Here is a 25744-nt window from a genome sequence, read left to right as displayed (position 1 = left end):
ATGATTAAATAATGACATAAGATTTTTTAAATATAACAATTAGACAAATGTTAATTATTAACATAATACAACCATATAATAAGGAAAATATAATAAAGACTACATAAAATCATACAGCTCCAGTGCATTTTTTAGATATATAAAATTTGAAAATTAATATGAAATTTAATGTATAAACAAAATGGATACACAAAACATAGAGCGTATAATAAAGGCTACATAAAATCTTACAGCCCCCATGCATTTTTTAGAGATATAAAATTTGAAAACTAATATTAAATTTAATGGATAAACAAAATGGATAAACAAAACATAGAACGTATAATAAAGGCTCCATAAAATCTTACAGTCCCCTTGAGTTTTTTAGAGATATAAAATTTGAAAATTAATATTAAATTTAATGGATAAACAAAATGGATACACAAAACATAGAGCGTATAATAAAGCCTACATAAAATCTTACAGTCCCCGTGCGTTTTTGAGAGATACGAAATTTGAAATTTATTTATGGTAAAAGATATATATCATATTACACGGTTACATTATGAAATTATAAATTCAATTAAAAAATTATGTAATATTGAATGGATAGACAAAATGGATGCACAAAACATAGAGCATTTGATAAAGTCTACATAAAATCATACAGTCCCCGTGCATTTTTGAGAGATACGAAATTTGAAATTTATTTATGGTAAAAGATATATCATATTACACGGTTACATTATGAAATTATAAATTCAATTAAAAAATTAATGTAATCTTGAATGGATAGACAAAATGGATGCACAAAACATAGAGCGTATGATAAAGTCTACATAAAATCATACAGTCCCCGTGCATTTTTGAGAGATACGAAATTTGAAATTTATTTATGGTAAAAGATATATCATATTACACTGTTACATTATTAAATTATAAATTCAATTAAAAAATTAATGTAATCTTGAATGGATAGACAAAATGGATGCACAAAACATAGAGCGTATGATAAAGTCTACAAAAAATCATACAGTCCCCGTGCTTTTTTGAGAGATACGAAATTTGAAATTTATTTATGGTAAAAGATATATCATATTACACGGTTACATTATTAAATTATAAATTCAATTAAAAAATTAATGTAATCTTGAATGGATAGACAAAATGGATGCACAAAACATAGAGCGTATGATAAAGTCTACATAAAATCATACAGTCCCCGTGCATTTTTAAGAGATACGAAATTTGAAATTATTTATGGTAAAAGATATATCATATTACACGGTTACATTATGAAATTATAAATTCAATTAAAAAATTAATGTAATCTTGAATGGATAGACAAAATGGATGCACAAAACATAGATCCTATGATAAAGTCTACATAAAATCATACAGTCCCCGTGCATTTTTGAGAGATATGAAATTTGAAATTTATTTATGGTAAAAGACATATCATATTACACGGTTACATTATGAAATTATAAATTCAATTAAAAAATTAATGTAATCTTGAATGGATAGACAAAATGGATGCACAAAACATAGAGCGTATGATAAAGTCTACATAAAATCATACAGTCCCCGTACATTTTTGAGAGATATGAAATTTGAAATTTATTTATGGTAAAAGATATATCATATTACACGGTACCATTATGAAATTATAAATTCAATTAAAAAATTAATGTAATCTTGAATGGATAGACAAAATGGATGCACAAAACATAGAGCGTATGATAAGGTCTACATAAAATCATACAGTCCCCGTGCATTTTTTAGAGATATGAAATTTGAAATTTATTTATGGTAAAAGATATATCATATTACACGGTACCATTATGAAATTATAAATTCAATTTAAAAATTAATGTAATCTTGAATTGATAGACAAAATGGATACGCAAAACATAGAGCTTATAATAAAGTCTACATAAAATCATACAGTCCCCGTGCATTTTCGAGAGATACGAAATTTGAAATTTATTTATGGTAAAAGATATATCATATTACACGGTACCGTTATGACATTATAAATTCAATTAAAAAATTAATGTAATTTTGAATGGATAGACAAAATGGATACACAAAACATAGAACTTATAATAAAGTCTACATAAAATCATACAGTCCCCGTGCATTTTCGAGAGATACCGAATTTGAAATTTATTTATGGTAAAAGATATATCATATTACACGGTACCATTATGAAATTATAAATTCAATTAAAAAATTAATGTAATCTTGAATGGATAGACAAAAAATGGATACACAAAACATAGAGCGCATAATAAAATCTACATAAAATCATACAGTCCCCGTGCATTTTTGAGAGATACGAAATTTGAAATTTATTTATGGAAAAAGATATATCATATTACACAGTACCATTATGAAATTATAAATTTAATTAAAAAATTAATGTAATCTTGAATGGATAGACAAAATGGATGCACAGAACATAGATCCTATGATAAAGTCTACATAAAATCATACAGTCCCCGTGCATTTTTGAGAGATATGAAATTTGAAATTTATTTATGGTAAAAGACATATCATATTACACGGTTACATTATGAAATTATAAATTCAATTAAAAAATTAATGTAATCTTGAATGGATAGACAAAATGGATGCACAAAACATAGAGCGTATGATAAAGTCTACATAAAATCATACAGTCCCCGTACATTTTTGAGAGATACGAAATTTGAAATTTATTTATGGTAAAAGATATATCATATTACACGGTACCATTATGAAATTATAAATTCAATTAAAAAATTAATGTAATCTTGAATGGATAGACAAAATGGATGCACAAAACATAGAGCGTATGATAAGGTCTACATAAAATCATACAGTCACCGTGCATTTTTTAGAGATATGAAATTTGAAATTTATTTATGGTAAAAGATATATCATATTACACGGTACCATTATGAAATTATAAATTCAATTAAAAAATTAATGTAATCTTGAATGGATAGACAAAATGGATACGCAAAACATAGAGCTTATAATAAAGTCTACATAAAATCATATAGTCCCCGTGCATTTTCGAGAGATACGAAATTTGAAATTTATTTATAGTAAAAGATATATCATATTACACGGTACCGTTATGACATTATAAATTCAATTAAAAAATTAATGTAATTTTAAATGGATAGACAAAATGGATACACAAAACATAGAACTTATAATAAAGTCTACATAAAATCATACAGTCCCCGTGCATTTTCGAGAGATACGAAATTTGAAATTTATTTATGGTAAAAGATATATCATATTACACAGTTACATTATGAAATTATAAATTCAATTAAAAATGTGAAATATTACTCAATTTTGATATTCACCTGTTTATGTGTATAATTATTAATTCGTAATTAGTCCAATTAAGTGTGAAATATTACTCAATTTCCTTATGACATGAAATTCATTTACTAATATTATTGGTAAATAGAAAAACTAAACAAAAACTATTTGAAGACTAATTCGTCAAAACAATACATTATATGAAAAACTTAAAATACGCATAAACATAAAATAGGATGATTATTCTTCAATTGAAAACTAATAATAGTAGAGTTAAAATAGGAAAAATGATTTGAGAAGGTTCGAACAATGGTACGATATTCAAGGTTTCGGTAGAGAGAGATTATCATCATAATAAAATTAACAGATTAATAAACGGTGTAAGTTTAGAGGGGAGGTGTTTGTCTATTCAATAGACTTTAGGGGAGGTTTGTGTCTATTACAATAGAATTTAGGCGATGTCATTGTAATTTTCCCCTTAATTATACAACATGATATATGAATTTAAAGAGAAGATATATCCTATTGAGATATCATATAAGCCACCACATAAAAACTTGGTCATCTCCCAAGAAGTTCAACCTCTTCATGGTAAACCTTTCTTGCTCCTGCCATCTACAATTATGTAAAAAAAATTAGTCACAACCAAAAAAGAAAACATTCATTCAACTCATACATGTTTTTTTTTTAGTCTACCTAATTTGAAACATGTTAAGTTAACAAACGAAAATGTAAATAATGGTGCATATTAAAACTTAGCAATCAATCCAAAACAGATCTATGGTAGGCTTTATTTTTCTTTCACAATCATTGAGAGTTTTCAAATACAAAGAAAGCTATGTAGCTCACCAACTCTCATTAAAGTAAGTAATTCAAAGGATGACAATGATTTTTTCTATCTAAATCAAACTAAAGTAATTAAAAGTATCATACTATAAATGATCACTCAAACAATAGTCCTCAAAATGATAAAATGAAATGAAATTAAGTAGTAGTAATAATAAAATTAAATTAAGTAATGGAAAGGAAATTCAAACAAATAATACACACTATAAAACTAAATATAGTCCTAAAATGATCTCATTGTTCTTTAGCAATTTGTGTTGATGCTATCTCCCTTTCTAACCTCCCTTCATCCTACCTCTTTCCTACAACCATTCCACACTCATGTCAAAAATAGTAGATGACAAAATTATAACAGAAGACAATGGGCTGGTGATGATAAAACTAAAAGCAAAACCTTAGACTACCAAACACCCTTCAAAGTACAAATATAGCTTTATATAACTTCATTGATGATATAATATAAGATATTTTATATTGTTCTTGGGAGTTGCTTTGGTCATTGTAAACTAATACCCTTTACTCTTTAGTGATAGTGGTAGAAAAAAACACTATGTTCAGCAAACACCACCGTCTGCAGAGATTTTATCCAAAATCTCAAATTATAACTACAAATCATTAGCCAAGAGACTCAAGGTTTTGATGTTAGAATCTTTTTTAAAGATCACCGACACATATGCTTTTAACATGTAACTATAACTATCTTAAGAACAATTAGACTAAAAGTATGTGCTTTTAACATCTGCAGAAAAAAAAATTTTAAATTTAAGCTACCTGATATTCTAAATCCTTCAAAAAAAAGTCAAAGAAGAAGACTCACATTTGAAGAGAAGATCACGAATGGTGGCAAAAAAGACTGGTGCGGTGATTATGTCGAAGTAGTTCTGAACCTTCAACAAACATAAGGAAAACATAGAAACTCCAAATATGAGAGGATGAAATGGAACCGTCACACAGAGGATGGTGATCCTCCCTCTCCATTTTCTTTATTGTCATGTGCTTGTCCCAACCTTTTGTACTCTTTCCTCAAGATTACAAACTGGAAAAAAAATATTTCAAAGGTAAAGTAAATATTTATTAAAAAAATAACAAAACACCATGAAGGAAAAGTTGTACACAAAAGACTAAGACTAAATACAAACAGAAAGATCCCAAAACATAAATCAAAACCTAACAAAAACAATAAATAAGTGCACCACCACCAAGCTGAAATAACAGACTAAGATTTGCCTGCAGCAAAAATACATATCAGTATGGTAGAGGGGAGCTACTCATGATGATGAACCACACCGCACATGAAAACTCCAAAGCAAATATATTATAATCAAGGGCAAGCTCAAACAATCATAAAATAATTATCCCTAACCACAATTAAAGAGGGATAATAATTCATGACACAACTATGCTAAACAAAGAATTTGTGAACTGATACCAATTCAAACCCCATCCAAAAGTTGCAATTAAACGAAAACCAAAAATTTTATTTTCATAAAAAAAAACCACTGGACAAATTTATCATGACATATATGTGTGTGTGTGATTCATTCAACAATTGAATTAAATTCCCTTGATTACTAAATGCTAATGTGTGCAGTTCAATATGCTGATCACTTTTCTCACAGACCTTTAAGATATAAATACTTGAGAAATAATGCACATGCTTAAAATAGTGCTACAAAAGTAAAAGTATCAAGTAAAATGAAGTTAAATCTTGAAAACCATTTACTAATGGCCTTTACAGGTGCTTATGAATTGGAACAGATAAGCCAATCTCTTGAAAGTAATAAACACAGAGCAGAAATCATCCATTGCTTTGATTCTCTTAAACAAATTCACTAAACAAAAAGTATCACACTATAGTGTGACAAAAGGACCACAAACAAAAAATTGAAGAGAAAATGAAATGTAGCAAATGGAGGAGAATGATTTTGGAGGGACTTTTGAAATTTAGATTTTGAAAGCATTGGTCAAAGCATTGTAGAATAGGATTGCAAAGTAGCTTTTGGTTTTTCACCAAAATGGGGTGGAGAAAGACAAGAAGGAAAACAATGTGTGAAGGAAAAGAAAAAAAAGGAAAACATTTATGAAAGTGAAAGAAACCAAACCTCTTCATTATTGTGTGACTGCAAAAAAAAAAAATTAACCCGATTGCAATTAAAATATAATAAAAGACTTAATAATGTCATGTAATTATAGGTATAACAATATCACCCTTAATTCTTGATACATCCCCAATTTTGTGGAAAAAGAGACAAAGTGGAAATCAAAATGAAGCTAATAATAAGAAAGAAAACCTAAATAAATGATCTCATCATACATTGAGAAATTCATTAATTAGTGATAAAGAGAAATATTACCAATCACTAATGGAAAATACTTTTTAAATTAGTTAAAAAATGATTATCAAACATTCCACTCCACACCGAAGGATTTCATCATACATTGAGTTATTGGTTCTTTTCTTTTTTATATATCAAACATTCTCCCTCCAAATCCATCAAACAAAAGCTAATACTGTTAAATTGCATACCTTTTCCTCAAATTCATGAGCGGCAATATCTGATTGAACATTAAAAAAATAGAAAGAAAAAAAAAAAAAAAACGGCTGTAGAGTAAGAAGCAATATCACCATAGAATAAAAATAGAATAGATCTGGAATCTGAAAACGAAAATGGATCTGAAGTGCTTACCTTCGCTGCAGTCGTGTGCTCTGCTTCATCGATCTTTGTCGTCGCTCGGTTTGTGAACCTAAACAAACAGGAACAGAGAAATCAAGGAATCAAATTGGTGACATCATCATCTCCTAAAAAGTAGGGATTATTAACTAAAATCATCTGATTAACATAAACTGACAAAGCCAAAAAAAGTTCAACTTACCTAAATGTGACCATTCAAACTCCGTCATCATCTCTCACTTCTACTACTCAAATAACTACTACTCAAATACAATCAATTATAGTTCAGAAGACTTAGTGAACTCATAAACATTTGCTATTGTTTTTGTGAAAAGTAAAAGTAGATTATAAACTACAAAGCAGATTATAAACATTTGCTTGTTTGTATGGCAATTAAGATACACAAAAATTTTGTGCAAAGAAGATTAGAAACTACAGTTTGATCAATAAATATGAAAACAATTATCATTACCAAGAAAATTAAGTTTTTACCTCTGACAATAATGTAGATGCACATGGACTTGCTCCATAAACTTCAAAAAATCATCTAACCACAACTTGAAACAAAAAAATAATTGATTAACTTGTTAAAGAACAAATAAATTAGGCAACAAATTAGAACAAAAAGCAACTAAATAAAAAGTCATCTCATATATAAACAATAAAAAAAAAAAGAGAAAAGATGAAGCAAATTCTCATCACATTAATTAGGAAGGAACGGGATAGTTGTTTTGATCTCCTAAGAAGTAGGGATTATTAACTAAAAGATAGAAACAAATCCTAACAAACATGACAACTAACCAAAGGTATTTTCAACAGAAACTCAAAAAAAAATTAACCATCCCTTTACAAATAACAAATTAAATTGATACAAATCTTCAAAAAAAAAAAAATCTGAAATTTAACAAATACAAATCATATTGCAGTGAAGAAAACCATCTAAATCCCACTAACAACTTCTAAAATGTAGGGATTATTATAATAAATATGTGAATTTGAAAACTTATTTACCAACTATAAAAAATAGAAACAACTAATTGATAGGATATTTTATATTAGTAGCTGCTAATTTGAAATCAAAATAAAATGAGGTTGTTATCAATTGAGAAAAATTAGGAACTGAGGTTATCCAACAATCAAAACTTATTTACAAAAAAAAAAAACAGAAAAATCCAGTAACTACAAACTTTGCTGCAAGCTCAAAGTGAAAATTGTAGATATCTCGAGTCTTTACATACATGAAAGGAAGAAATCCCAATTTGAACATGCATTTAATTAGTCATGAAATCCAAAGCAAAAAAAAATAAAAAATCATGAAATCCAAGGCAAGAACAAAAATAGAAAATTAGAGAGAGAGATAGAACAAATGACATACCTTTTCTCAAATTCATTAGCAGAATCCCTGTAAGTTGAAAGAACAAAAATATAATAGATCTGGAATAAAAAAAATGATCTGTAAATCAAAAACGAATATGGATCTGAGGTGCATACCTTACTTCATCATTCGTTCTCATCGCTGGGTTTGTCAAAAGAGATGGGGAAATGAATGAATCCGAAAATTTGTGTGTAGAGAGGAAGCTTGACCCTTTTTAGTCATGGAGAGAGAGAAGAAGTTCCAGGAGTTAAGAGAAGATGGAGAGAGATGAGTAAAAATGTGAGTTTAGATATTGAAAGAGAGGGAGAAATTGAATTTTGAATTTGATTCCAACTGTCTGCAAATGAAAGTGACCTTAGGCAAAAGAAGGAAACAAAGCAGAGGAAGAAAACGACGTCTCAATGGTTTCTTCTGCCAGCAAATTTTTTTTTTGTCCGTTTTGGGCTTAAATGAAACGGGCCTTGCAATTTCGACCCAATTGTGTGGCCCTTTGATCAATTCTTCACACATTTTTTCCCTCCATGATCAAATTTGAAAACTTTGCCTAAATGAGGATAAATTTTTGTCTAAACATGAAAGGTAAAATCCTATGTGGAGTTGCTTATAGGATGACACTTGTCTTTTTTTACTATTTGTTGGTTTGCATTTGTGTAGTTGTAGAGATATAAAGATACAGAACAAAACATGTGATTAATAACATGTACACAAAAGTATGATTTGAGAACTTAGTTTAAAATAAATATTTGAATTAGATTATAATAACAATCCATATACAATCTACTATAAATTCATCTGCTAATCTTTCTACAACGAAATTTTCATTATTCGAACTTTTGTAGGCGAAACTTACATATAATGTTTATTTCAAACCAATAGAATAATACAAAGTTTGTATCAATCTTGAATGTTGAAGTAAACTGTATAGTGCTCATCCCTGAAGTTGAACAATGGCTCTAAAAGAAAATTCTGGTTTCCACCTTTAGCCACAAAACTAATAGGATTGTATTGCCTTAATCCTTTCCCAGCAACAAAGCTTGTTGCTTGGTTAAAACCAGCTTCAGAATTAGACTTGCAGCTTAGCTTAACTCCTGAACCAGAGCTCATATCGCTATGCACGTAACAATCTTTATTGCTTTGTGATTGTAAAGATATTGTTTGGTCCCGTCCGTCTAATCCAGGTACCACGAGAAATACAGAAGAAGGTCCGCCTTTGGAAGAATCAACAACTGTAAGAGGTTGGTCTGGTTCTTGGTGACTTATAATCGTTCCAGGAAGATGGAACGGTTCTATTAACACTGATTTACTGCTAGCATCTTTTGGGATAAGTCTAAAGGTAGCATAAAGAGCGATATCGGTTCCCGGTTCCGGTAATTTTTGCAATGTGAGTGATTGATTTGAGTTTGTTATAACAAAAGTTGAATTTTGAAAGTCTTGTGAAAATGAAACTAGTTGACTATTGTAACTGGAAGGAATCGGAGTAATCCAATCGGTTCCGGCTTTAATGTCCCAATTGCTAGTGGTATGACCGGCGAGTAGATATGGTCCGTAAAGAATTGCTTGAACAGATGCATATTCAGGTCTTTCATCTGAATTTTAATTTGAAAACACAATATTAGTAATGTAAACAATTTCTTTCATGAAATATACATACACGCATGCGTGCGCGCACACATATTCTTTCATAGATTATCTTGCAAAGCTACCTTTTATGGCTTCTGTTCTGATGGTAATAGGAAACTGAAGGGTCAGCTTGTCACTGGCACTCCACTGTCGTGTAATTGACAAGAAATTCCCTAAAGATCCAGACAATAAAACATTAATTTCATGTTGCAAGTGTTAATATTTTCTGTTATTAAATACACAAACATGTATAGTTTACTACTCTGCATGATAGTTTGTGTGTCCTAACTTAAGTACTTGTTCATTTTCATCTTCTTATTCTAGATTATTAAACATTCCAGCATCTATCCGCGTTAGATAAGGTAAGTAAAGATAGATTCAGACCTGGAGCTGGAAGAGATAAACTTTCAGCATTCAATATCGCCTTTGCACCATCAGCGTGAGTCCAAGATGGTAGACGAAAGTTCAACGTTGACGAAGTACCAGTTTTCTGCAGAAATCGAGTTTTGAAATGAAGATCTTATGCTACATGTTTTGTTGGTTTCTTAATTAAAACGTAAAAATTTGAAACAACGAGATGCCATAAGGCAATGTAATAGGTACCTCATTAGGAGAGAAGGTAAACGTAACTCGTAGGTACGGGTCCGACGAAGAAGCTGGAACAACTGTCTGAGTGAGCAAAACTTTCCCAGATTTCCAATTAAATGAACTTGATATGTACTGAATGATGTATAGACTAGGACTATTCCCTTCCTCCTCAAAATAGATAGAATCTCCCAGCTTTGAGAATGATTCAATTCCTAAGGAAAAAGGAAAAATAAATTGAGAACGGCACAACAGTAAGAGAATAGAAGAGTTTACAAACAATATTCCTAAGCAAATACCTACCTGTTCCATAGCAGCACCAGAAAGAATCAAATGGTGTTCCCCAGTGATGGTAAGTTATAGCTTTGGAAACCCCAACACCTAGAGGAAGCATATAAATCATCACTCCAGGATCTGTTCCTCTTTGAATGCCGAGTACACCATTCGTTAAGGCGCGCTCGTAATAATCTGCATAAGTGACTTCCTTGGTCCATCTGAACAGGTGCCGTGAAACCTGAAATCATTGTCTGGCTACATAAATTCTTCAACAGAAATAAACTAAGATTCATCCCTGAATATCAACTAACACATATTCAACCATAAATCATAAAATATATATAATACCAATGAATAACCATGTAGTTGTGAGTGATTTGTTGTACCTTCAACATATTATATGTTGTGCAAGATTCTTCAGTCTCAACTGATTTTAGGTTGTCTGCTATTCTCTTTGGATTACTCCTACACAAAAATTGAAGTAAGCGACTTTTTCATAAAGATGTTTGGAACTGGTTATCATAAAATAAAGGAACGGAAACTTTCTACTTTATGACCTTTAAGAAAACAAGTTCCATGGATAATTTTAAATGCATATTAAATGAAACTTATGATGCTGAAATCTTAATACCAGAATTCACTGACTGATGTCCCTCCAGTTGCATAACTGTGAGAAGAGTTTACAAGGTCCATAAAGAACGTCCCAATTTCCTAATACACAAAAACAAAAGAAAAAATCTTAGAAAATTGAAAGGCGTGGTGGATAGGGGCGTTTGAATGATTATTATCCTCAAGTTATACTCCCAAAACATTAAAATTGAAAATAAACACACACACACACACACACACACACACACACACACACACACAGATATATATATATATATATATATATATATATATATATATATATATATATATATATATATATATATATATATATATATATATATATATATATATATATATATATATATATCGGTAATTGTTAAGAATAATGGTGATTAGCTAGTATCTTCCATTAGTTAGTTAGAGTTTATATTAGTTTGTTAGAGTTTGTTATTAGGTGGTTAGTTAGTTAACCCCTAAATTGCTCTATATAAGAGCTACCATTGTATCATTTTCACTATCTTTTATCAAATATGAATCCTTATGATTTTTACTATCTTGAAGACTTTCTAAAGTTTTCTCCATTTTCTCCAAACCATGGAAATCTTAACATGGTATCAGAGCCTGGTTTCGATCACCGAGAACCCGTCCCGCTTCCGCCATTGTACCGGTACCGGAGAATTCCTCCATTGCTTATCACAAAGAAATTTACACCGTACTTTTTGATCCACCTTCATTTCTAATGGTTCACTCCATTTTTTGTCACTTGTGGAAGAAAACAAAGATGGAGAAGAAATTCTTGCCACTTCCTCCACTGCGAACTTCAATCTATATTCAAGAACCTTCCTGCAATTCAATTTCAGAAGCAGAAGATGAAATTTCAAGTTCCTCAGCCTGTGTTCTTGAATCAATTACATCAGATAGCAGTTTCAATTTCAGTTTTGGTAATTTTCATTCTGAAAGCATTCCAATCAAGTTGATCAAAGCCGTTGAACCACAGATTGAAGGATGCGCGATCAAGATTGGGGAAATTGCATGTTCCCTTGCCTCCTTCAACATATCTGAAACTTCACAATCCATGAATACAACAATGAAGGTTAAAGAATTAGAGAAGAAGAAACCTATTGTGAAATTGAGCATTCCTTCAACATTTGTTGAATATTCTTCTGAATTGATCAAGAAATCGATGGAGATCATCCATGAGGTTGATTCCTTTTGCAACAAAATTCGCTCCATCACCTCCTGTGTTAGTCATGCTCTTGAAGATACGGTTCGTTTTAATCTCAATCTCGTTTCGTTATACATGTGCTCCTTGCTTCACCGCGTCAACAACACAATTCTCACTGTCGAAACGGTTTTCGATCCCGGCGGTGGAGTTGAACCTCTTTCCGTCGCAACGTTTGGTGGTACGATAACCTTGATATCTTCTCTGCTGTTAATTTTTCGTTTGATTATCGTCTTAGCTGCCGTCACTGTTTTTGATCCCGGTGGAAATCGTCTGATCAGTTTGATGCGTTCAATTAGTTTGTTACTGTCACAATCCCTCCAGAAACAACAGAATGCTTCAAGAGAGGGAAGGCTTGAATTCCTTATTTGTTTTGGCCCTGGATCGTTTTCTCTCCTGTCTAAGCAAATTCTGATGATGGATGCTTGTGGCAGTGAAGAGTGTGTCAGAGTATTGATTCCGGTGGAAATCGCCGCCGCCGCTCACCGTGAATTCACTAGCGTCGTTCATTGTTACAAAAGGGATGTGAGCAGAAAATTGATGTTGAATCGCAACTGCAAATCTGATTATTCGAAAATAACATCGAAGCATTGCGTTATGCACAGGTCTGCTGGAAGAGCTTGAAACGACGTCAGAAGCTGCGTTTTGAGTAAAAACACTGCGTTTGAATTTTAGAAGTTTTTTTGCTTCCAGTAGCTGATGGAGAATTGTTTTGTTCTATTGGGCCTGGGTCTAAAACCTTGCTGAACTGCAGTCTGGGCCTCTCATACTTTCCTACCAATTCTATGTTTTTTTGTTGCTAGTTTACCCTCATTTCTCCATTAGTTACTATAGTATAGTTAATCATTTGTATTTTCATTGTGATTCAAACTCAAATTGGAAAATTTTCCAATGTTGAGTTTGAGGGAGGATGTTAAGAATAATGGTGATTAGCTAGTATCTTCCATTAGTTAGTTAGAGTTTATATTAGTTTGTTAGAGTTTGTTATTAGGTGGTTAGTTAGTTAACCCCTAAATTGCTCTATATAAGAGCTACCATTGTATCATTTTCACTATCTTTTATCAAATATGAATCCTTATGATTTTTACTATCTTGAAGACTTTCTAAAGTTTTCTCCATTTTCTCCAAACCATGGAAATCTTAACAGTAATCGACAATGAGCATAAAGAACTCACCTTATAAAGCGGATCACCCGTGACTTCATACCGCATTTGAGCTCCAACAACAATTGGGATATGTGTATTAGCATGAAAATCAGATATGTCATTAGCCTACATGAAAAAAGTAATTTTGGGATCTGTCATAATATTAAATAAAATTTCTGAACTAGAATACAAATGTCTGAGTTCAACAACCAAATGTCATACAATGATTGTCTGGATTACATAGAATTGTGATAATAACAAATATTGATGAATTACCTGTACTGCAAGCAACCCTAAAAAGCACGGCTTGTCGAAAAGGTGTGCCAACAATAGATGCTTTGAATCCCCCTGCATATAGTATAGCATGACAGATTTACTTCAGAATTGAAGTTTACAGCCATAACTAGGCGCCCTAACATATGGTAGGTTTGAATGACATGCTTATAAAATCCGTAAACTACGGATTAGTATGCTTAATGCAACATAGTCAACTAGCGAAAAACCCGATAAAAACACATGAAGAAACATAAAGGAACTACATGAACTAGTTAACCTACCGTTAAGATATATAATCTGTAAAGGACATCATTCATTCCTCCAGTTTCCTCATTCAGTGATTGATAATGTCTAGTTACAGTGTACTGTGATATTACATTCATCACTCGGTTGTAAAAGTAATCGACCATCAATGTCACCATTTTTAGAGCTTGAGGGTTTCCACCTATAGTATATTGATCCAACAAGCCGGCCAAGATCTGTCAATGTTGAATAATTTAGATCACATAATATCAAGGCCAAAAGTCCTTGCATAATCAAAACCTAGTTTTGCTTGTACCTTGTGAATGGTGTAATATGGAGCCCACACAGGTTTAACATCTTCAAATCGGTCGAACAATTCGGGCGGAAATGCAGATAGATATCCCGTTCCAATTTTCTCTTGACAGGCGGACAGACCAGCAACAAGAGCTGTCATTTTCCCCTTCAGGCTATCATTCTTTGTGCTGGCCCACATTAGAGCTGATGCACTCAAGTAATGCCCTTCACATAAATTATAAATTAGCCTTCAAAAGTGATTTGTAGAAGCAGAAAATTGCTGCCAAGAGTAATGTCCTTAGTGTCTACACTACCACAAGTTCAATTCATTACAAGTTATAATACATGGATTACACGAAATTTTTCGTAGTTACCCTTATACACGGATCGCACTCACATTGCCTTTTAAGCTCTTGCAACCAATAATTCATTTGGAAGAAAGCTAAAGACATTGATACAAATAAAGAACATAAAAAAGGTAATGAATGAAATAAATAAACTCACCAACAAAATGTCCTCTGAGTTCCACATTAGTTGCCTCCCATCCTCCATAAGGCGTACCAGGAGTTGGTAAACCAGCCATCTTCCTGAAGCTCCAAAGCAACCGATCAACATCTAACATCAATAGATACTCCAAATTAGTCTGCTGTGCCACAGCATGAATTGAACCTTCCAGCAACCTCACATCCTCAAGAGGCACTTCTTTGAGAAATCCAACAGGTGGCTTAAAAACACCCATATTCTTAATTTTTCTATACATAACAGCCCAATCATTTTTTTGTTCTTCTGATAAGAACTTCCTTGGAAGCAAGTCTACCCAAGCTGATTCATCAGTTGGTGTCAAATGATAATGAGACATCACTTCTTTCTTCCATGTCCCATTCTTTGATGCCAACAACTCGTACCGAAGCGTATGTGATTGAGTCGGACTGTTTGTGCATTCTTTGATAACAGCAGCACAACCACACACCATAAGGACCATCAACAAACACACAAAAGCCTTCATCTTTCTGAAAATTTCAAAGTAAAACCACAAATATATTAAAAGAAAGAACGAAATCATAGGCTCTGTTTGGATTGACTTATTTGACCTTATCTATTAACATAAGAATTTCTGAGACTGTTCGAAAAAACTTATGGAAACAGCTTAAGACATGTTTATAAGTGTATGTTTGGTCTTTTTTTTTTTAATCAACCAAAGGAATACGTTGTTTTCAACTTATTTTCATAAGCTGTTTTCAGCTTATTTTCATTTTCATAAGCTCTTTGAGATAGCTTATACGAAAACAACTTAACTTTATTTTACCTTTAGTAATAGAAACAGAAATAGCTTATATACATAAGCACTTATAATATAAACTGCAAATTAAGCTGTTTATCCAAACAAAACCTTAATCTATAAACAAAACTTATACAGAAAAAAATAAATAATGCATTACTCACCGTCACCAGTCACCAGAGAACCAAGCTGAATTAAGGTAGAGGTAAAATGAAATGGAAACCAACCAAGAAATATATAACCGAAGATAATTGAATTGTAAGCAAAGAAAAAGAGAAAAATCCAAAAACATAAGTAAGAGTTGAAGAGTTTGCTTTGGAGTTGATAATTGAAACAAATTAGAAAGATATGCCGCAAGATATAGACATGTGAATTAGAGAATCTATGTATATATATAGGTAGTGCAGTAGAAAACAAAGTAGTGCAGTAGAAAACAAGTTTATATATATTAGCAAGAAACAAAGAATTTGTGTGCAAGGGAAAGGGAAGAAGATATAGACATTATTAGACAATGACTCACGGATGAACAATTGACAGAAATAAAGCATAGCACGGGTGAATGAATGAATTATTATTTATTTTGTGAAAGTGAAAAAAGTATGGTGGGAAAATGATTATGTATCTTGAAAGGGTACTGTTTTTGAAGGTGGAGTTAATTTATCATTTAACGTTACTCCATAGAGGAGTCAATTTTTAGAAGTGCATACAATATTACAGTATTAGACAAAATTAATTTAAAATAGTTTATTAAAAATATTACTAAAATATTAAATTTACTAAAAATTATTAGACACAAGTTTTTTTTTTTTTTTTTTTAAGTTAAGAACATCTAAACATCAAGAAGTGAGTGAAAATATATACAAAATATATTAATTTTTTTTACTTAAAAAAAATATTAATTGTTTCATACATAATAAATTAATATTAATATATTTTATAAATTACCCCCGAGTTCAAACATTGTCTCGCCGTAATACATAATAAATAAGTATGATATTATGTAAAAAAAAATATAAGAATAAATACAAGAAAAATAAATGATTAATGATTTGTAAATCAAACTTTGAATCATCCTATTGTGTAAATCTAGTATAATTTTTTGTTTTTCGTTTCTATTTTTTTATATTAAATGAGCTTCTCAGGCCGAACTAAAAAGCCCTAAATAAATTCAAGCTCAAATTACTAAGCCCAAGTCCTATGTTTTAGCATATTTGACGGACCCACCTCCGGATATCTGGTGCCAAATTGTCGTCCGTACGGATTAGCCCATTTTGACAACTCTACAAAGAGGGAACTAGACCTTACACAAAAGGAAAGAGGAAAGTGAGTCCCACCAAGTGAAGTTCCCTAACAAACCAGTGTAAATTGTAATGTCCTCTAGCGAGAAAAATAATCAGTAACAAACCAGTGTAAATTAATACACGGCTTGAAAATGAAACAACTTTAAACTTCTGAGAAAAAGCTTTGCCGTCTATTGTGTCGACTGGAAGCGGTTGCTTACTTGCCACTGTTATGTTTATTTAAACAAAAACATTAATACAAAGAGTATATAAAGTAGAGGGAAATACACTCAAAAAGTGCATTATTTCAGTTCAGCCACTGATACTCTATAGTCATTACATATAAAATGCAAATTACAGAGAGCTGAAACCACTAAACATAGAGTTTCAACCCATTAATGTGAAAGCTAGAATCAGCAACATAGAAGTAGCTGATGATACATATTCACTATAAGACACTGTCACACTATCTTCCTATTTACCTGCAATTATGTATTCAACTTACTAATAACTAGAGCTGGGTATGCGGGCTAGCCCGCCCCGTTTAACCCGCCCCGCATAAACCCGCATATTAAACGGGGCGAACAAGCCCGTCGGCAAATATAAACGAGTTATAATATTAAGTCCGAGTCCGGTCCGCATAAGCCCGCGGGTTAAACGGTTAACCCGCGGACTATTACCAAAAAAAATAAAAAATTACTTTTTTCAAAAAATAAACTAAATTAATAAAATATTTATATAATGAAAGCTTAAAAAATTATATTATTAATAATTTTATGTTATAACATATAAATTGTAACTAACAAATAAAAATAAATAAAGTTTGTGATATCATTGAGTTTATCTATCTTCTCTTTGTAAGTAATGCAACTAAAATCAAATTCAACTGATTCTTATCGTCATTTTTGTATCGTCCATTTTAGCGAGAAAAACTTTCTACATGTACCCCAAAAAGCATAAAAAGATTAACAGACTCAACTTAACTAAATCACATCAAGGTAACCAAATTATTCAAAACATAATAGCGGAAAATACCCCCAAGAAAAATAACTTCTCATTTGGACATGTATCTTTTAAATACTAGCAAATATATATATATATATATAGCTGATACAAAGTAAAAGATAGTGAAAAAGAACAAAAGATTATAAGTAGAAGAATATGCCTGAATCATGATGTTTTGTGTTGTTGTCTACTTGATTAAAATTGGAGTGTGTTGTTGCTTTTTATAATTAGGGTTTAGACTAAGTTTTTTTTTTGTGGTTAAAAAAGTGGAATTTGGACATGGACCAAGTTATTTATATCTGATAAATTTTGTAATTAATTATATAAAAAAAAAAGAAGGCGGGTCACGGGCTAACCCGCGAACCCGCGGATTTAACCCGCATAACCCGCGGTTTTAACGGTCCAACCCACACGGGCAAAAATGTAAACGGGCCAAAAAAAATTGGTCTTAAGTCCGTGCGGGCTGCGGGTTAAACGGGTCGGCCCGCGGACCTTAGTCCGTATACCCGGCTCTACTAATAACACATCATACCTAGCAATTTCGAAACATGGTTAGTCATATATGTAAATTACGGATTTGGATTCCCTATAGTCAAATAATCACACATTCATTCACGCAATGGATGAATATAGATGCAAGTAAAAGACAAAGTAAATTTTCCAGCTGTGTGGTCTCGTGACTACAGGAAATCTAAATCCGTATATTTTTGAGAAATTGATATACCTTGAGGAGCATATTTCCTTTGGCAAATGTGTTCTCTTCTAATAATAGAGAGATCCTGTTAATACAGTTACAGCATATAGGAAATTGGTCAAAATCTATTGACATGGAATTGAACCAAAAAGTTTACTCCACAAGACTGTACATGCCACCGTACCTTGCCACCAATTTCCTCTAGACGCACTTCCTGAATCATCTTCTCCGCCATCTTTCTTGTACTGATAAACGAAAAATCATGTTAGTCATTTCTAGCCGTATATAAAAAGTATCATTATTCGATTCAAAAAGCACCATTGTTCATTTCATAAATCATTTCAGAACTCAATATATAATTAATTTAATTTAACTAAAAATAGACATGCATTCATCAACCATACACTGGCCACCACCATCATCATTTCGAGGAACTTTAGTGTGTCTTGTTTGCAATTTGGGATCAAAATACATCGAAGCAAAATTGGAAACCTCTTCTAAATTATATGCTTCACAAATAGATCCTTCAATTCTCGCCTTGTTTCGAACCTTTCTTCAATCTTCAGTTACTTGACCATTACTTACTATCCTTTCTTCACATCATCCAACTTCGATCATGTCTACACCTATGCACATAAATGCATTTTTTTTATCATCATCAATGATATTATTATTACTCAATCTACATCTATGCACATAAAAACATCTTTGATCATCATCAATGACCGTATTACTCAATCTACAACTATGCGATTCTGACGAAGCTAAAGATTATGAGAGATGGAGGAAGCCGATTATGGAAATACAAGACCAAGTGATTCCGAAGAAACAATTTTGGAGAAGCATTCTGTGTGACAAGATGAGTCGCGATTCTGGAAAAGTGGGAAGCTGTGTTGGTGATTTGAACGGAAAAGTCGAAAATGTTTCATATGTTATTGAGACGAATCAAGATTAACGGTATTTAATAAAAAGTTATAAACCGTTAATTTTGATGACATATGAAATGATTTTTTTTTTTCAATCTATACGATATAAAATTTCAATTCAACGATAGGTTTTATAAAATTCGTTTTCGTTACAATAATACTGACAACTTGTGCATTATAGAAGACTTGATGAATTCTTCCGTGTTAGAATTGCCCCCCAGAACAACCTGTGATTACTAACATGTGACATATATTTATGTAGCCCAGCAGGGATATATAGGTACTAGTTATTCGATAGATTTTAGTTTAAAAAGTGCAATAGAAGGATTGGATAATTTTTTTTTTTTGACCAAGGATAAATTTTAATTTAGATTATAATAGATGAATCAAAACATTAAGCCATATACAATCCACTATAAATTCATCCGCTAATCTTTCTACAACAAAATTTTCATGATTCGAACTTTTATAGGCGAAACTTACCTATAATGTATATTTCAAATCAATAGAATAATACAAAGTTTGTATCAATCTTGAATCACTTGTAGCTGGATTTGATCCAATAATGGAAGCTCGAGTCTCATGCCTTGGCTACTGAATTGCTAGGCAAATTAATGGGTGTCGCCATTTTGAAATAAACTGTATATTGCTCATCCCTGAAGTTGAACAATGGCTCTAAAAGAAAATTCTGGTTTGCACCTTTAGCCACAAAGCTGATAGGATTGTATTGCCTTAATCCTTTCCCAGAAACAAAGCTTGTTGCTTGGTTAAAACTAGCTTCAGAATTGGACTTGCAGCTTAGCTTAACTGCCGAACCAGAGGTCATATCGCTATGCACGTAACAATCTTTATTGCTTTGTGATTGTAAAGATATTGTTTGATTTCGTCCGTCTAATCCTGGTACCACTAGAAATACAGAAGAAGGCCCGGCTTTGGAAGAATCAACAACGGTAAGAGGTTGGTTTGGTTCTTGGTGACTTATAATCGTTCCAGGAAGATGGAACGGTTCTATCATCACTAATTTATTGGTAGCATCTTTTGGGATAAGTCTAAAAGTAGCATAACGAGCGATATCGGTTCCAGGTGCAGGTAAGTTTTGCATTGTGAGTGATTGGTTTGAGTTTGTTATAACAAAAGTTGAATTTTGAAAGTCTTGTGAAAATGAAACTAGTTGACTATTGTAACTGGAAGGAATCGGAGTAATCCAATCGGTTCCGGCTTTAATGTCCCAATCCCAATTGTTGGTGGAATGACCGGCTAGAAGATATGGTCCGTAAAGAATTGCTTGAACAGATGCATATTCAGGTCTGTCATCTGAATTTTAATTTGAAAACACAATATTAGTAATGTAAACACATTCTTTCATGAAATATACATACATGCACGCGCACGCACATTGAAGGAAGGGTAATGAGAATCAACATATTCTTTCATAGATTATCTTGCAAAGATACCTTTTATGGCTTCTGTTCTGATGGTAAGAGGAAACTCAAGGGTCAGCTTGTCACCGGTACTCCACTGTCGTGTGATTGACAAGAAATTCCCTAAAAATCCAGACAACGAAACATTAATTTCATGTTTCATGTGCTGATTTTTTTGGTTATAAAATACACAAATATGTATAGATAGATTCATTTTCGTGTGCATGAGTCCAAGATAGATTCGGACCTAACTAGTCTGCATGATAATGTGTGTTCTAACTTATGTGATTGTTATATTTCATCTTCTTTTTCTAGGTGATTAAACATTCAAGCATCTATCCGCGTTAGATAAGGTAAGTAAAAGATAGATTTAGACCTGGAGCTGGCAGAGATAAAGTTTCAGCATTCAATATCGCCTTTGCACCGTCAGCGCGAGTCCAAGATGGTACACGAAATTTCAATGATGACGAAATACCAGTTTGCTGCAGAAATCAAGTATTGAAATGAAGATCTTGTGCTATATGTTTTGTTGGTTTCTTAAATAAGGCTAAACAAATGGCATCATAAATTTATAATCTCAAAAGTCCAATATCTATCATCATAACAATGAGATGCCATAAGGCAATGTAATAGGTACCTCAATAGGAGAGAAGGTAAATGTAACTCGCAGGTAAGGGTCCGATGAAGAAGATGGAACAACTGTCTGAGTGAGCAAAACTTTTCCAGTTTTCCAATTAAATGAGCTTGATATGTACTGAATGATGTATAGACTAGGACTATTCCCTTGCTCTTCAAAATAGATAGAATCTCCCAGCTTTGAGAATGATTCAATTCCTAAGGACAAAGGAAAAATAAATTGAGAACGGAACACCAGTAAGACTAAGAGAATAGAAGAGTATACAAACAATATTACTTCCTCCGTCTCATATTAAGTCTCATGTTTCAAATATTTGTTTGTTTAATATTATTTGACACTGTAGAATACCAACAAATCGTTTAGTAGTTAGTACCAATTTCCAATAATAATCTTCATAGCATCTCAAACCACGTAACCATTCCTCTAACTACTTTATTAATAAATGTATTCTAGTCAATGAAGCTTCTTGAGCCTAACTCAACCTTACAAAACTGGCTTGAAATGTGAGGATTGCCTCTACTTTATAAACACACATTCAGGACATCTTGTAACCGATGTGAGACTTCTTAACACACCAGAAAATTAGTCGATGGAAACTTATATAAGCAAATATATAAGCAAATACATACCTGTTCCGTAGCAGCACCAGAAAGTATCAAATGGTTTTCCCCAACCATGGAAACTTATAGCTTTGGAAACCCCAATACCTAGAGGAAGCATATAAATCATCACCCCAGGTTCTGTTCCTCTTTGAATGCTGAGTACACCATTCGTTATGGCACGCTCATAATAATCTGCATAAGTGACTTCCTTGGTCCATCTGAACAGGTTCCGTGAAACCTGAAATCATTGTCTGGCTACATAAATACTTCAACAGAAATAACCATTTAGTTATGAGTGATTTGTTGTACCTTCAACATATTATATGCTGTGCAAGATTCTTCAGTCTCTGGTGATTTAATGTTGTCTGCTATTCTATCTGGATTACGCCTGCACAAACATTGAAGTAACTTTTTCATAAAGTTGTTTGGAACTAGTTATCTTAAAATAAAGGAACGAAAACTTTCTACTTATAATGAAACTTATAATGCTGAGATCTTAATACCAGAATTCACCGACTGATGTCCCTCCAGTTGCATAACTGTGAGAAGAGTTTACAAGGTCCATAAAGAACGTCCCAATTTCCTAACACGCAAAAACACAAGAAAAATCTTAGAAAATGGAAAGGCATGGATAGGGGAGTTTGAACGGTTATTATCCTCAAGTTATACTCCAAAAACTTTCTTAAAACTTAGTGAAACATATATATCAGTAATTGATAATGAGCATAAAGAACTCACCTTATAAAGTGGATCACCCGTGACTTCATACCGCATTTGAGCTCCAACAACAACTGGTATATGTGTATTAGCATGAAAATCAGATATATAATCAACCTATACATGAAAACAGAAATTTTGGCATCTGTCAAAAAATTAACAAATATTGATTGTCTGAGTTCAACAGCCAAATGTCATACATTGATTGTCTGGATTACACAGAATTGTGATAATAACAAATATTGATATGAGTTACCTGTAATGCAAGCACCCCTAAAAAGTAAGGCTTTTCGAAAAGTTGTGCCAACAATACATGCTTTGAATCCCCCTGCATATAGTATAACATGACAGATTTACTTCAGAATTGAAGTTTACAGCGATAACTAGGCGCCCTAACATGTTAGGTTTGAATGACATGCTTATAAAATCCATAAACTACGGATTAGAGTCCATGTATATTAATTTCTATGCTTAAAACAACATAGTCAACAAGTGAAAAAAACGATAAAAGGACATGAAGAAACATAAAGGAACTGCGTGAACTAGTTAACCTACCGTTATGGTATATAATCTGTAAAGGACATCATTCATTCCTCCAACTTCATTATCCAGTGTTTTATAGTGTCTAGCAACAGTGTTTTTTGATATTACATTCATCACTCGGTTGTAAAAGTAATCGACCATCCACGTCACCATTTTTAGAGCTTGAGGGTTTCCAGCTACAGTATATTGATCTAACAAGCCGGCCAAGATCTGTCAATGTTGATTAATTTAGATCACATAAAATCAAGGCCAAAAGCCCTTGCATAATCAAAACCTAGTTTTGCATATACCTTGTGAAGGGTGTAATAGGGAACCCACACAGGTTTAAGATCTTCAAGTCGATCGAAAAATTCAGATGGATATGCAGATAGATATCCCGTTCCAATTTTCTCCTGACAGGCCGACAGACCAGCAACAAGAGCCGTCATTTTCCCCTTCAGGGTATCATTCTTTGTGCTGGCCCACATTAGAGCTGATGCACTCAAGTAATGCCCTTCACATAAATTATAAATTAGCCTTCAAAAGTGAATTTTAGAAGCTGAAAATTGCAGCCAAGAGTAATGTTCTTAGTGTCTACAAGTTTAATTCATTACAAGTTATATAATACATGGATTGCACGGAATTTTTCATAGTTACCCTTATGCATGAAAAGTCTCTAAAAGACGAGCTTTCCGAAAGCTTCAGAACATTTGTTCGGGGGAGGAGGTAAGTAACAAAACATTTTTTATGTTTCAGACCGCAATTAAGACCTGTATTTGACCGCGTTCTCTGCAATAGCATATGGATCGCAAATGCGGCCACAACTTTTACACTCACATTGCATTTTAAGCCCTTGCAACCAATAACTCATTAGGAAGAAAGCTAAAGTTACATTGATACAAATAAAGAACATAAAAAGATAATGAATGAAATAAATAAACTCACCAACAAAATGTCCTCTGATTTCAATATCAGGCACCTCCCATCCTCCATAAGGCGTACCAGGAGTCGGTAAACCAGCCGTTTTCCTGAAGCTCCAAAGCAACCTATCAACATCTAACATCAACATATACTCCAAATTAGTCTGCTGTGCCACAGCATGAATTGAACCTTCCAGCAACTTCACATCACCAAGAGGCACTTCTTTGAGAAATCCAACAGGTGGCTTAAAAACACCCATATTCTTAATTTTTCTATACGTAACAGCCCAATCATTTTTTTGTTCTTCTGATAAGAACTTTCTTGGAAGCAAATCTCCCCAAGTTGATTCATCAGTTGGTGTCACATGATAAGAAGACAATTCTTCTTTATTCCATGTCTCACATGCCTGATTCTTTGATTCCAACAGCTCGTACTGAAGCGTATGCGATTGAGCCATAATGTTTGAGGCTGAGCATTCTTTGGTAACAGCAGCACAACCACACATCATAAGGGCCATCAACAAACACACAAAAGCCTTCATCTTTCTGAAAATTTCAAAGTAAAAACACAAATTTATTAAAAGAAAGAACCAAAAAACTTATGGAAACAGCTTATGACATGTTTATAAGTGTATGTTTGGTTCTTTTTTTTTTTTTTTAATCAACCAAAGGAATAAGTTGTTTTAAACTTATTTTCATAAGTTGTTTTCAGCTTATTTTCATTTTCAGAAGCTCTTCGAGATAGCTTATACGAAAACAACTTAACTTTATTTTACCTTTAGTATAATAGAAATAGCTTATACATAAGCGCTTATAATTTAAACTGCAAATTAAGCTGTTTATCCAAACAGAACCTTAATCTATATATAAACAAAACTTATACAAAATAAAAAAAAAAACATAATGCATTACTCACAGTCACCAGTCACCAGTCACCAAGCTGAATTTGTTAGTATTTCCTCTTTATGTGGAGAGAGAAAGAAGGAGTAATCACACTATCAAATATAGAAAATGAAAATTAATGCATGGGAGAATTTTTAGTGAATGAAAATGAAGAAACTTCTCATAGCCATCTATTGTTGGAATGCTCCGGCTATAAATTCATTCTCATGTTTTCATTTCTAATATCATCAATAACATAACCAGTATAATCCTTTTTTTGAGAGAAAAATCCAAAAGAGAGTTTAGCCATCATTTATGTTGTTGAGAATTGTAATAATCAATTTTGTATTCTAATTCATTTACGTTGAAGATATTGTTATTACTCCATTG

At 32.3% G+C, this 25744-nt stretch overlaps 2 protein-coding genes across 27 annotated transcripts; both read right to left on the bottom strand.

The window, feature by feature from the left end:
- Nucleotides 1-3646: 3646 nt before the first annotated feature.
- Nucleotides 3647-16384, bottom strand: LOC123918663. Of its 24 annotated transcripts, XM_045970762.1 has the most exons (21): nt 15913-16291; nt 14974-15479; nt 14492-14694; nt 14214-14411; nt 13933-14004; nt 13687-13782; nt 11309-11388; nt 11064-11142; nt 10705-10915; nt 10420-10616; nt 10201-10306; nt 9900-9989; nt 8313-9782; nt 8197-8223; nt 7314-7378; nt 7024-7081; nt 6837-6894; nt 6677-6705; nt 6252-6269; nt 4967-5185; nt 3647-3918 (listed from the first exon to the last, which is right to left on the bottom strand). In XM_045970762.1, exons 2-13 carry the CDS (start codon nt 15473-15475, stop codon nt 9091-9093), a joined length of 2526 nt encoding a protein of 841 aa, XP_045826718.1. In that variant the 5' UTR covers nt 15476-15479; nt 15913-16291; the 3' UTR covers nt 3647-3918; nt 4967-5185; nt 6252-6269; nt 6677-6705; nt 6837-6894; nt 7024-7081; nt 7314-7378; nt 8197-8223; nt 8313-9090. The 24 variants fall into 24 exon arrangements, with proteins under 24 accessions (XP_045826718.1, XP_045826710.1, XP_045826713.1 ...); XM_045970754.1 differs by lacking the exon at nt 6252-6269 and having other exon boundaries at nt 15913-16384; XM_045970757.1 differs by lacking the exon at nt 6252-6269 and having other exon boundaries at nt 7024-7078.
- A 3604-nt stretch (nt 16385-19988) lies between these two features.
- On the bottom strand, nt 19989-25683 carry LOC123918661. 3 transcript variants are annotated; one of them, XM_045970751.1, is made up of 14 exons: nt 25385-25683; nt 25082-25083; nt 24498-25018; nt 23864-24066; nt 23586-23783; nt 23287-23358; nt 23052-23147; nt 22817-22896; nt 22623-22701; nt 22341-22551; nt 21712-21908; nt 21451-21556; nt 21108-21197; nt 20025-20967 (listed from the first exon to the last, which is right to left on the bottom strand). In XM_045970751.1, exons 3-14 carry the CDS (start codon nt 25012-25014, stop codon nt 20234-20236), a joined length of 2583 nt encoding a protein of 860 aa, XP_045826707.1. In that variant the 5' UTR covers nt 25015-25018; nt 25082-25083; nt 25385-25683; the 3' UTR covers nt 20025-20233. The 3 variants fall into 3 exon arrangements, with proteins under 3 accessions (XP_045826706.1, XP_045826707.1, XP_045826708.1); XM_045970750.1 differs by lacking the exon at nt 25082-25083 and having other exon boundaries at nt 19989-20967; nt 25389-25683; XM_045970752.1 differs by lacking the exons at nt 25082-25083; nt 25385-25683 and having other exon boundaries at nt 24210-24624.
- Between the last annotated feature and the right edge of the window lie 61 nt (nt 25684-25744).

This window comes from Trifolium pratense, linkage group LG3, assembly GCF_020283565.1.
Source record: "Trifolium pratense cultivar HEN17-A07 linkage group LG3, ARS_RC_1.1, whole genome shotgun sequence".
NCBI lineage: Eukaryota > Viridiplantae > Streptophyta > Magnoliopsida > Fabales > Fabaceae > Trifolium > Trifolium pratense.
This window is presented reverse-complemented; position numbering and strand designations above follow the sequence as displayed.